The sequence below is a fragment of the Colobus angolensis genome, unplaced genomic scaffold (genome assembly GCF_000951035.1).
Source record: "Colobus angolensis palliatus isolate OR3802 unplaced genomic scaffold, Cang.pa_1.0 Scaffold89, whole genome shotgun sequence".
Taxonomy (NCBI): Eukaryota; Metazoa; Chordata; class Mammalia; order Primates; family Cercopithecidae; genus Colobus; species Colobus angolensis.
Genome location: NW_012122820.1, coordinates 1,336,277 through 1,349,096, shown reverse-complemented (window position 1 = coordinate 1,349,096; position 12,820 = coordinate 1,336,277). Strand labels below are relative to the sequence as shown.

At 55.9% G+C, this 12,820-nt stretch overlaps 1 protein-coding gene across 1 annotated transcript in view; it reads right to left on the bottom strand.

Annotated features, from left to right (window-relative positions):
* The window catches only part of NADK (NAD kinase), a 33,453-nt gene that overhangs the window by 4,069 nt on the left and 16,564 nt on the right, over nucleotides 1–12,820 (bottom strand). Inside the window, 9 exon segments of the mRNA XM_011931089.1 lie at nucleotides 540–642; nucleotides 1,353–1,438; nucleotides 1,597–1,754; nucleotides 2,210–2,238; nucleotides 2,241–2,415; nucleotides 4,224–4,366; nucleotides 4,780–4,948; nucleotides 6,968–7,051; nucleotides 10,332–10,550. Coding sequence (XP_011786479.1) covers nucleotides 540–642; nucleotides 1,353–1,438; nucleotides 1,597–1,754; nucleotides 2,210–2,238; nucleotides 2,241–2,415; nucleotides 4,224–4,366; nucleotides 4,780–4,948; nucleotides 6,968–7,051; nucleotides 10,332–10,510 — 1,126 coding nt within the window. The 5' untranslated portion in view covers nucleotides 10,511–10,550.

Sequence of the window (12,820 nt, the reverse complement as noted above, 5' to 3'; positions counted from 1 at the left end):
TTTTGAGACGGAGTCTCACTCCATCACCCGGGCTAGAGTGCAGTGGTGCGATTTCGGCTCACTGCAACCTCTGCCTCCTGGGTTCAAGTGATTCTCCCACCTCAGCCTCCCAAGTAGCTGGAACTACAGGCGCGCATCACCACGCCCGGCTAATTTTTGTATTTTTAGTACAGACGGGGTTTCACCGGGTTGGCCAGGATGGTCTCATCTCTTGACCTCGTGATCTGCCCGCCTCGGCCACCCACAGGGCTGGGATTACAGGTGTGAGCCACCGTGCCCGGCCGACACTTCTGTGCCTTCTGAGTGAGAATCAGCTCACTTCTGCCCAACAGGCAGGGAAACTTCAACCTGTGATCTGCTGAAACTTCTCAGTGTTAGTAAAAAAGGTTTGAACCACTCAAGATTTAGAAATCCCTGAATCTAGAAACCTTTCAATGTTTGCTCCATGCATCATTAAATAAAACAAACCCTCCACAACCAAGCAAGACGACAGCCCCAGGACGAGAGCTGCTTGTGGGCTCCAGAACATTCCAACTCACCCTCTATCACCTGAGTAACTTGGGACTGAAAGTTCTCAAAGCTGAACGGGGTCAGGAAGCCCAGGGAGCCCAGGTGGAAGGCCATGACCGGAGGGACGCTGCCCTGTGAGCCGACGGAGAGGTCATTCAGCGCCCAGGCCGTGCACTCCCACACCACCCAGCTTTCCACCGGCACCTCAGAAACAGACAGCAGAGCTGAGCAGCCCCCTGGGCATGGAGGGCAGGGGAGCCAGCGGGGGCGGGTGGGAGGCGGCCTTGGGGTCAGAGCTCTACTGGGCATGGAGGGCAGGGAAGCCAGCAGGGCTGGGTGGGAGGCAGCCTCAGGGTCAGAGCCTTGCGCCCCACAGGTGCTAATGGGGAGATGAGGAGGAGAGCAGGGTGGGCTGCGGGCATTCCCGGGTGTCACCAACATGCAGCGGGCCAAGGGCAGAGCCAGGGTCCCCCCACAGTGTGACCCTACAGCCCAGGGGGGGAGCCATGCTGCCGAGAAACCAGGAAGAAGAGCTCAAGGGAGGCCCGGAGGGGATGGGCCAGTAGGCAAGGTCGTTTCCCAGGACCTGCTGCCCTGCACCACTCCCTCCTGTCCCAGGCGGGCTCTGGCCACCCCCAGCTGTAGCACTGTGTCCACACTGCCCCTAGCCCCACCACTGCGCCCCACCGGGACGCCACCATGGGACTCGGCGCTGGCCGCTCTAGATGACTGCTCACATACAGCTATAGGGTGAAAAGTAACGGAAGCCGTGGTCGCGAGCCCCTCGTCATGCAGCACCTAGACTAGAACCTGCTGCGCGTCGGGAAACGTCAGCACTTCACCTGGAAGAGCGAGGAAGCGTACAGCAGTGTCCCGTCTCCCCCCAGGCAGATGATGAAGTCTATCTGATTGGAAATGTCATCATAATCTAGGAAACACAAAGCAAAACCAAGAAGAGGCTGTCACACGGTGGCCCCTCCGTGGTACAGTGCACAGACACCAATGATGAGGGCAACAGTGCTAGAAGCTTCTGCTGGGGCAGGGAACTGTGCTGGAGAACCAAGGACAGAGCCACCGACAGCCCACCTTCTCGAAAGGTACAGAATTTCTTCTTCACTGCCCCAAAGCTTTCATCGCTGGCGATGGCCGGGTCTTCCAGCACTTTCTTTTCCACATACACGATCATGTTGTTCTCCTGGAAGCAAAGTGCCAACCTGCTCATTCCACCTGCAGACCCCACCCTCCTGCAGGGAGGTTCCCGACTCACAGGCGTTAGAATCAGAGACCTGGCACCGTGGCCTGCATGCCCGCCCCTCCCAAGCTGACGCTGAAGCTCCATCACCAATGCACCAGGATTAAGAAGCAGCACCTTTAAGAGATGATTGGGCAGAGGGGCTCCCTTCTCAGGAACTGACTAAGGCTGTTATTTCGGTTTCCCAGCTCTTTCGTGCCGCGCCCCCCACGCCTGCTCTTCTGCAGAGAAGACACGGCAGGAAGGCCCACGCCAGATGCAGCCCCTTGATCTTGGACTTCCCGGCCTCCAGGGCCATGAGCCCATCCGGCTCATTGTTGATCACCCAGTCTGGTGCTTGTCACGGTAGCACACACAAACCCAGACACGTGGGCAGATCCCTGCTCGGTCCCCAGTTCCAGACAAGTAGTCGTTTCCCAGCACTTGAGGTGGTTCCCGTGGTCTCACGGGGCACCGATACGGACAGAGGCCCCCCCACAACTGCGTGTGCACCCCAGGCCCTGTTCCCCCCCGCCCCGCGTGCCTCCATGAGGTGCGTGCAGAGCTCCTTGAACGGCTGCAGTAGGCTGGCGTCTCTCATCTTCTTGATGACAAGGACACTCTTCGGAGACTTGTTCCACGTCAGCCGCTGGCTTGCAGGGTCCTGAATGTGCCTTTAGGGGAGGAGAAAAGAGTTCACACCAGCAGTGATCTCTACCTTGTGGAAAAGGTGTATGACTTAGAAAAGAAAAAAAAACTTTAAAAAGGTGTTTTCACCTCCCAGGGAAATGCACTCAGTGGCCACGGGCAGGGCTGAGGGTCACACCGGTACTCCCAGCCACCTGGTGCCAGGGGCCTGGCCACAGAGACAGGGTCAGAGGTCAGTAGGATCCTGAATGACCACCTCTCAGCTTCTTGGCCCATCACACGCAGGCTCAGGCCCACACTCCCTACCCGGGCACCGCACTGACCCAAGCGCACACACCGCTGCCCTTCAGAGCCCCCAGCCGCTTGCCTGCCTGGCTCCTCAGTGACGCTGGCGGGGCAGAAATGACCACAGAAGCCCATGGCCAGGCCACTCTTTGCTTGGTGCCCTCCTCAGGCCCCCACAAAAACCCAAACCAGCTGATGTGGGGATTCCGTCCCTAGGATGCCCTGCACACGGTTTCTGGCCCCACGTGAGCCCAGGACCCCTCAAGGACCCGCTTCCTGCCCTGCACACGGCTCACTGCATCCCCACATGAACGGACTTGAACCTCACTCACTCTCACAGTAAAAATCACAGGTTTAAAAGTCCGTGGCAGCCCTGACACAGCTGCCTGTGCTTTGCTGGCTCCAACCCTGACACTGGGCCCGGTGTTTCTCCACAGGCAGGGCCCGCCCCGGTGGGATTCCCATTACCACGTCAGTCACAGAAAGCATCCCAGCCCAGAACCAGGAACACCCACCACGGAGCCTGCTCCTGTTCCCAGAAGCCAAGGGAGGGCGCAGCGGGGCTGGACCCCGTGGTCAGCGCTTACCACCTGTCCTCAGCCCCACGGGGCGAGTTCTTAAACCACCGCGCCGGCCAGCTAGTTCCAAGTTGCCCAGTCGAGAAAGCTGCTGCCTGCCATGCCTCTTCCCAGCAGTGACTTCCCTGGGAGTGTGACCGTCCCACTAACAACCCCCAGAACCACAACACAGACGCCAATGGCAGCTACAGGGCCACGGGCCTCAGCCCATCGCTCGTCAGCACTCACCCTGCACAGGCATTACTGGGAGGCGTGGGGTCACTCATACCATCCCCTGTGAGTTCAGCACCTGTCCCGGGTCACACATGTGGCTTGCGAGGCGGCCCCTGCCTGCTGGGAGCCGGCCGGCGTGTCCACAGCATCCAGGCCACGCTTGGCGAACGCACGGCTGCCGCGTCGGCATGGTCCTGACTGCGCCCACACTAGAAGCCGAAGCTCTGCATACTCACAACTCAAGGCAAAACGCGATTGTGATGCGACTTGGTAAAGCTGTTGTAAAAGCACCTAAGTCAAGAGCTTCCTACGCTTATAAAAATCAAACAAAACCAAACCCAGTTTCCTCATTGGTCACATGGTCTTCCTGCTTAATCCCTACTGAAAAAAGTCCTCAGTTCAGCAGCAAAGAGGCCACACTTCAGCTCCCTGCTCCTAACTGAGCCGGGCGGGACCAAGCCCTCTGTTCCCATGGCCTCAGACCTGGCCAAGTACCCGGCCTCCAGCCTTGCCCAGCGCTGCACCAGCCACTCAGGCCTGTGGAACCGGCTGGGCCACAGGGATGGTGCCCTCAGGTCACAGTCAGGTGGAAGGGCGTTCCCTCCCAGCCCCCTCCCAGCCCCCAGCCCGCTGCGTCACTCTGCTTGGCTCTGGCCCAAGGGCGTGCAGGTGGCTCACAGTCCTCTGGCCTAGTCAGCCAGCAAAGCCCATGCCCTGCACATGACTCCCCTGCTCTCCTTCCCATGGTCACCACTGACCCAGTGGCCCGGCCTACACCCATTCCAGCCCTGAGGCTCAGCTGAGCCCAGTCAGAGCCACTGGCAGCAGCGTCGTGCACGGGCCTAGGCACCCACTGCTCTGCGTGACCACAAACCAGCGCCTCGACCTCTTCCTGGATCACCTGCAAAGCAGGACACCAGCCCTTGCAAGCACACAGGGCTGTGGGTATTGCAGAGGGCAGGGGGTGGCGTGAAGCCAGCACGGCCACAGCCTGGCCCACCTAGCCAGTTCTGAGTGTCTCACACATGGGTGGCTACACACACTGTGACACACGGACACTCACGCACCTCCACAACACGTGCCAACCAGTTCCCTGGACAACAGAACAGGAAGCGGGTGCCCTCCTCGCCAGCCCCCCACAGGGTCTTGCTCTGGGCTATCAGGGAAGACGTGAGGTCAGATGCATGGGAAGCCCCGCCCTCCACAGCGGGGATGGGAAGCGGGAGGTTAGGATCCCAGAGACACAGAGGCGTGCTCCCGTGGGAGGACCAAGAAAGCTGCGTGCCCCTCAAGGCTGCCCCACGGCCCCACCACCTCCTCCTCCTGCTGGGCTGTCTGACCTTGGGCAGCTCGGGGACCACCAAGTGCGCCCTGGTCTGAGGGCTAAGGCAGAACATGCACCCTTCCAGTGACCCCGGCCCGGCCCAAGTGACTGACGGCTGGTGAAGGCAGTGGCTGAGATGCGAGTGATGAAGGCGCGGCTCTCCCAGGACCAGGAAGTGCAGGGAGGGCACGAGGCAGCGGGGGCGGGGGAGGGGTAGAGGCCAGGGGGGTGCCAGGGACAGCAACCACCGGACGGCAGGACGGGGCTACGGTGGGGCCGGGAGGGCAGTGGAGCACTCTGGGTCACACACGTGGCTGCTGTGCAGGGAATGGATGGTGAGGCCGCAGCGAGCGGTCAGCAGTCCACACAGCGGAGGGCAGCTGGGCAACAGTGCAGGGGAGCTGTTTGTATATTCTGGGGTCAAAGTGACAGAATCAGAAGATGGGGGAATGTAAACAGGGGTCAGGCCCTCCGCCTCAGGCATTTGGCAGCGGTGACAGGTCACAGACACTCCAGGAACCAGCGGCACTGAGAGGGCTGGGCCTCAAAAGCACGAGTGCGAGTTACTTCCATCCTAAGGGGGCTGCCCTCAGTGTCTGGAGGCGGCAAGGCCGACCCCCATCCTGCCTGGGATGCGTGCTGCCACGGTGCCCCCAGTTTGCAGAGCAGCTCCTTGGATGGCCGCCCCATGGCTCGCCTGGACCTGACCTTCAGTGACAGCCCAGGGCTGGCTGGGGCCTCTGTGTACGCCCCCAGCCTCCACTGCACTGGTGCCTGTCAGCGAAGGGCTGTGCAGCGGCCGCTGCCAGTAGCCCAGAAAGCGCAATGACACGGCCGTGTTGTGCTTTCTGGTCATCAGTCCCCCAGCAGCCCTTGCACCAGAGCACTAGGCCCTCCCGCATGGTTCTCCCTTGCAGAAAGTGAAATGTGCATGACTCTGTGGAGGAGGAGGCCCTGAAGAGAGCTCGTTCTGCACAGAGGCCAGAGAGCTGAGGCACCAGTCCCAGAAGCAAAGGCTTCTCTGGGGAAGAGGCGATGACGACATCTACCAGGTGCAGAATACAACTCTCAGAGCCGGCTGGGTGCTCACTTTTTTTCTTTGGAGACGGTCTTGCTCTGTTGTCCAGGCTGGGACGCACTTTGCATAATCACAGCTCCCTGCAACCTCAACCTCCCAGGCTCAGGTGATCCTCCCACCCCAGCCTCCTCAGCAACTGGACTACAGGTGTGTGCAACCATGCCTGCTACTTTTTGTATTTTTCTTTTTTTGAGTCTAAGTCTTGCTCTGTTGCCCAGGCTGGAGTGCAACGGTGCGTTCTTCAGCTCACTGCAACCTCTGCCTCCCAGGTTCAAGCAGTTATCTGTCTCAGCCTCCCAAGTAGCTGGAATTATAGGCGCCCGCCACCACGCTTGGCTAATTTTTGTATTTTTAGTAGAGATGGGGTTTCACCATATTGGTCAGGCTGGTCTTGAACTCCTGACCTCATGATCCGCCCACCTTGGCCCCCCAAAGTGCTGGAATTACAGGTGTGAGCCACTGCGCCTGGCCAATTTTTGTATTTTTTGTAGGGATGGGCTTTCACCATGTTGCCCGGGCTGGTCTCAAACTCCTGGGCCCAAGATCTGCCTGCTTTGGGCTCCCACAGTACTGGAACTGCCGGAGTGAGCCATCGCGCCCAGCCCGGATTATAGTTCTTTACACATAAAGCCCAGATATCAGATCTATCACTGTTGCATGTTTTCCATAAGACACTGTGATGGGCCTCCAGGCAGGGTATGTTGACAGACTAAACCATCAAACAGCAAACGCAACCCACCCCAGAACTCTCACCCTTAGAAACAAAAAAGCAGCCCTGAGGATCTCACACGGACGCCGCGCCCACGGGCTGTGACCCGGTCTCCAAGCTGCCTGGTGTCTGCCGCCCATGACCCCGGCTTGCTTGCCATCCACTTTCTCAAAGCCACTGGAGAAGCCACGGCTGGGGAGCCCCCGCTCGGATGCCTGCACTCAGGGGGTTCAGGCAAGATGTCCATGTGGCTTTTTTCTTTTTGTTTAAATGACCTAAACTAAAACATGTACTTCTCACGTGAAGTGCTAGAATCTTCCTCCACACAGCGATCCCACAACTCCACCCACATCCCAAGGACTCCCCCCGACCCATGGCCCCCGGCACTCACATGATGGTCTGGGGGTTCTGCAGCACGCAGGCCTTTGGTCCAAAAGTGGTCACCGGGCATGGCCCATGGAGAGAGCGCGTCCTCCTGTGGGGAGAGGGCAGTGTCAGAGCCACCAGAGCCTGAAACCAGACATGCAGTGACAGACGCAGATACAGAGGAGGTTACACGCTAAGGCATACATGCAGTGTGAAGGATGCCAGCTCCATCTGCCCAGCAGCCACACAACAGCCCTTGGAAGGTTCTGCCCAGGTCCATGGCTGCATTGGAGCGGCACCTGTGAGGAGCACGCATGGCCACGCACCCCTCAGATCATGACCCAAACCGGGGAGAGCTGCAGCCCAAACAAGGAAAATGGAAGGGCCAGGGCCAGCCTGAGATCAGAATTCCTAAGTGTCTCCCCAGGACCCCTCTCTAGATCTGCATTTGGGACTCAAAACCTTAGACAACATCTCTAAATCGTCTAGATTAAAATTCTAGCAAAAATGTTCACTCTGGATTCATGTCAACAGCCAGGCACGGCGGCTGACACCTGTAATCTTAGCACTCTGGGAGGCCAAGGCGGGCGGATCATGTGAGGTCAGGAGTTTGAGACCAGACTGGCCAACATGGTGAAACCCCCATCCCTACTAAAAAAAGAAAAATTAGCTGGGCGTGGTGGTGCGTGTCTGCAGTCCGAGCTACTCAGGAGGCTGAGGCAGGAGAACTGCTTGAACCCAGGAGGTGGTGGTAGCAGTGAGCCGAGATTGAGCCACTGCACTCCAGCCTGGGTGAAAAGAGTGAAACTCTGTCTCTAAATACATAAATGAATGAATGACCCTGGATGAACAGATCAACAACTTTTCTAGTGATTTAAACATGACCAGGTCACAGTCAAATCACCCAGCCAGGGGCTGTGGCAGCTGCATATGTCCTGGAGAGGATGCTGTCAGGACCCCTGCTCTCATCAGGGTCCAGCGCTGAGGCTGCCCTCGTCCTGGGTGCCCAGGAGCCTCCCAGTCCCTTCACACACCCAGAAAACTTGCACACAGCCGGCCAAGCAACGGCCCAACAAAATCCTCAAGTCCCAACGCAGAAGCATGGCTTTCTGCTGCCTCGCAGGCTCACACAACCCACGAAGAGCCGCTGTGCCACGAGGGCTGTTCCACAGTGGACACGGCGTGGCCATCAGTGGTCATGGACTTGTTTACCTTGGCCTTTTAAAAATTGTGAAGTACAGGCCGGGTGCGGTGGTTCACGCCTGTAATCCCAGCACTTTGGGAGGCTGAGACGTGCGGATCACGAGGTCAGGAGATTGAGACCATCTTGGCTAACACGGTGAAACCCCGTCTCTACTAAAAATACAAAAAATTAGCCGGGCGTGGTGGTTCATGCCTGTAATCCCAGCACTTTGGGAGGCTGAGGCAGGAGGATCACTTGAACCCAAGAGGCAGAGGTTGCAGTGAGCCAAGATTACACCACTGCACTCCAGCCTGGGCGACAGAGCAAGACTTCACCTCAAAAAAAACAAAAAAGAAGGGCCGGGCGCGGTGACTCACGCCTGTAATCCCAGGACTTAGGGAGGCCAAGACGGGCGGATCACGAGGTCAGGAGATCAAGACCATCCTGGCTAACACGGTGAAACCCCGTCTCTACTAAAAACCACAAAAAACTAGCCGGGCGTGGTGGTGGGCGCCTGTAGTCCCAGCTACTCGGGAGGCTGAGGCAGGAGAATGGCGTGAACCCAGGAGGCGGAGCTTGCAGTGAGCTGAGATCCGGCCACTGCACTCCAGCCCCAGTGACAGAGCAAGACTCTGTCTCAAAAAAAAAAAAAAAAGTACATTACAAAATAAGAACTTTACTTACTTAGGAAATTAAAAGATTATTGCGGAAAACAATGTTTCTCAAAGTGGGTGTTGGGATTTAATGTTTGCTTCCCAAGGATGGGCTGTGCTTGGGCGTATTCGCCATCTCCTCTCCCACCTCACCCTGTCACCCACTACGGAGGCGACCTCTGACCCAGGGCTGCTGTCATCAGGTTCAGAATGAAACAGAAATGGTGCGTTATGCCAAAGAACCCACAGGAAAAAAAAAAAAGACCAAAGCAATTCTGTTCACGTAGTCACTGCATTGGGTGGCCTGGAGGTACAGGACAACGACCCCACTGACAAGAGGCATCCGAGAAAAGCTGAGTGGTGACGCGGTGCCTGCGGGGCGAAGGCAGCCACCAGCCCTTGCAGCCTCCTGGCTCAGGCAGTGACTCTGTAGACAGAGCAGCCTGTTTCCCTGTTGCTGCCACCAAGTGAGAGACGCTGCGGGCTCTCCCATCTCACTGAGTGAGACAGCGTGCTTTCTAAGACTCTCTTTCACCAAAAAGCCCCCCTCGCATTTGATAGGCATGATCCTTCTGTTAGGCAGCGCTGGCTCTGGCAAGCTTCCACCTAAAACTCACCACATTTACTGTCACCAGAACCCAGAGCAACGTCCCCAGGCACCATCACAGCTGCACTTGCGCGGCCACCGTCATGTGAAGCCCGGGGCGCTGTTGCTCAAGCAGCATTGTGCAAGGGTGAGCACTGTGGGCACTCGGGCACAGGAGGGAGACACTTGCCCAACATGTGAGAGGGTTGGGCCCGCCCAAGGCCACACTCACGACTCTGCCTCCACCAGCCCTGCGTCACCATGCAGAGCCCCCCAGCCTTCGCCTCTCAAAACGAGCAGAGCCAAGAGGGATGTCCCCTCACACCCCAGTGACTTATGTGGAGCAAATGTTTCCAGGTTGGGTGCAGTGGCTCACATCTGTAATCCCAACACTTTGGGAGGCCGAGGCGGGCAGATCACCTGAGGTCAGGAGTTCAAGACCAGCCCGGCCAACATGGTGAAACCCTGTCTCTACAAAAACACAAAAATTAGCCAGGCATGGTGGCGGGTACCTGTAATCCCAGCTACCCAGGAGGATGAGGCAGGAGAATCACTTGAACCCCGGAGGTGGAGGTTGCAGTGAGCCAAGATCGCACCACTGCATTGCAGCCTGGGGGACAGAGCAAGACTCCATCTCAAAAAGAAAAGTTTCCTCTCCAAGTTCGCTTCAGTCTAACATCAAGGGTCAGCATGGGTGCCAGTTAGATGGTTCTGTGCTGATACAGACAGACAAAGAAACACGGTGGCGCCCTGTGCCTGTGCTGGCATCTGTGAACGTGTGCCAGGCAGGTGTCCACGGGCCAGGCTTCCCCATCAAGGGCACAGCTTCACCTGGGCAAGGACCCAGCCCCAGCTTCCGGATGCATCGACACAGACTACTCAGGAGAATTCTTTGTAATCGTTTTAAGAAAGAATATTATGAAATAAGACGAGAAAAAAAAAGAGGAATCATCCTTCCTGGTTGTACCTGAACTCCTTGGTGCTCCCCAGGGCAGGCGAGGCAGAGAGGCTGCGAGACTTGGCCCGGCCCCGGATGGGGTGGTTGTAACTCCAGGTCTCGTCGCTGTGGCAGGCCGAGCAGCAGTACGCAGCCGCGTCTGAGCTCAATTCCTTATTCATGGTCATTTTTTCTTGTTCCATTTCCATCGTCAGGAAATGAGAACTTCGGTCAGAAAAACACTGATGCCTTAATTTAATAAAATAAATAATGTAAATAAAGTAAATAAATATGTATGAAACAATAATAACTTACACATACATATGTTCCATTTCATCAAGGGGAAAAAATGGCTGAAGTCCAATTTACCAAAGTACTTTGAAAATAGACTGTTTCCATCCCAAAGATATTTAAGAACTACTCCAGGTTTTTGGCTGGGCGCCGTGGCTCATGCCCGTAATCCCAGCACTTTGGGAGATGGAGGCAGGCAGATGACCTGAGACCGGGAGTTCGAAACCAGCATAGCCTGACCAATACGGTGAAAACCCATCTCTACTAAAAATACAAAAATTAGCTGAGCACCTACAGTCCCAGCTACTCGGAAGGCTGAGGCAGCACAATCGCTTGAACTCGGGAGGTGGAGGCTGCAGTGAGCCGAAATCTATCCAGCCTGGGTGACTACAGCGAAACTTCGTCTCAAACATTTTTTTGTAAAATAATATTAACAAAAACAATTGTTTTTAAAAAGAACAAAATAGAAAGTCATACTGTGTGGCCAGGTGTGGTGGCTCATGCCTGTAAGTCCAGCACTTTGGGAGGCTGGGGAGAGAGCGTCAGTTGAGGCCAGGGCTTGAAGACCACTCTGGGCAACACAGAACTCTTCTCTACCAAAAACACATGAGCCAGGCACGGCGACCCATGAGAGACCCTGTCTCTAGAAAAGAAAGATGCCGGCCGGGCGCGGTGGCTCACGCCTGTCATCTCAGCACTTTGGGAGGCTGAGGCGGGCGGATCACCTGAGGTCGGGAGTTCGAGACCAGCCTGATCAACATGGAGAAACTCTGTCTCTACTAAAATTACAAAATTAGCCGGGCGTGGTTGCACATGCCTGTAATCCCAGCTACTTGGGAGGTTGAGGCAGGAGAACTGCTTGAACTCGGGAGGTAGAGGTTGTGGTGAGCTGAGATTGTGCCATTACACTCCAGCCTGGGCAACAAGAGTGAAAGAAACTCTGCCTCAAAAAAAAAAAAAAACTTTCTCCGAAACAATATAGCACATTAGTAAGAGAGAGGAAGTGTACAATTTCAAATACCCTAGTCCAGAAAAGCCGACAAAATGGAAACAGCAGATATACTGTGAACTCCATGCCCTGCACTGTACATTCAGCACCAACGAAATATTTACCAAACTGACCAATATTAAGCCTCAAAGAAAACTAGTGAGGACAGAAAACCTCATCTTTTTCCTTCTTTCTTTCTTTTTTTGAGACAGGATCCCACCTCAGCCTCCCAAGTAGCTGGGGCTACAAGAGTACAGTACCACGTCCACTAATTTTTCTTCCTTTGGTAGAGACAGGGTCTTGCTAATGTTGCCCAGGCTGCTCTTCAACTCCTGGCCTCCAGTGATCCTCCCACCTCAGCCTCCCAACACGGTGCTAGGATTATAGGCATGAGCCACTGTGCCTGGCCTAGAACCTCATCTGTTTTTTTGAGACAGAGTCTCACTCTGTCACCCCCGCTGGAGTGCAGTGGCATGATCACAGCTCACTGCAAGCTCTGCTTCCCCGGTTCAAGTGATTTTCCTATTGCAGCCTCCCTAGCAGCTGGGACTACAGGCATGTGCCACCACATCCAGCCAGTGTTTTTCTATTTTTAGTAGAGACGGGGTTCCACCATGTTGGCCAGGCTGGTCTAGAACTCTCGACCTCAAATGCTCTTCCCGCCTCAGACTCCCGTACAGGCGTAAGCAATCACGCCCAGGCTAGAACCTCATCTTCTGACCACAATACAATAAAACCAGGAAGAGATAAAAGTAGAAACAAAGAAAAGCCTCAACCACTTGAAAGTTTCTGAACTTTCTCTGAAGCAGCTCAGGGATCAGAGTGAAGATCGGACCCGACACCTGGAACATCCAGAAGGTCCGAGCGACGTGAACAGCAGCCAGGGTCGGTTCAGTCTCATTAAAGCTGGGTCACAACCCCAGGAAGCCATGAACTGAGCACTCAATTCAATAACGCCAGAAACAGAATAAAACAAGCTTCAGAAGAACAGAAGAGGAGCCATGCATGGAAACAATAAAAAAACACTCAATAGAGGTAAACACATAAAGCCAAACATACCTTCTCATTAAAGAAGATAAATCTTTTTTTTTTGAGACGGAGTCTCGCTCTGTCGCCCGGGCTGGAGTGCGGTGGCGCCATCTCAGCTGACTGCAAGCTCCGCCTCCCGGGTTCACGCCATTCTCCTGCCTCAGCCTCCTGAGTAGCTGGGACTACAGGCGCCGCCACCACGCCCGGCTAG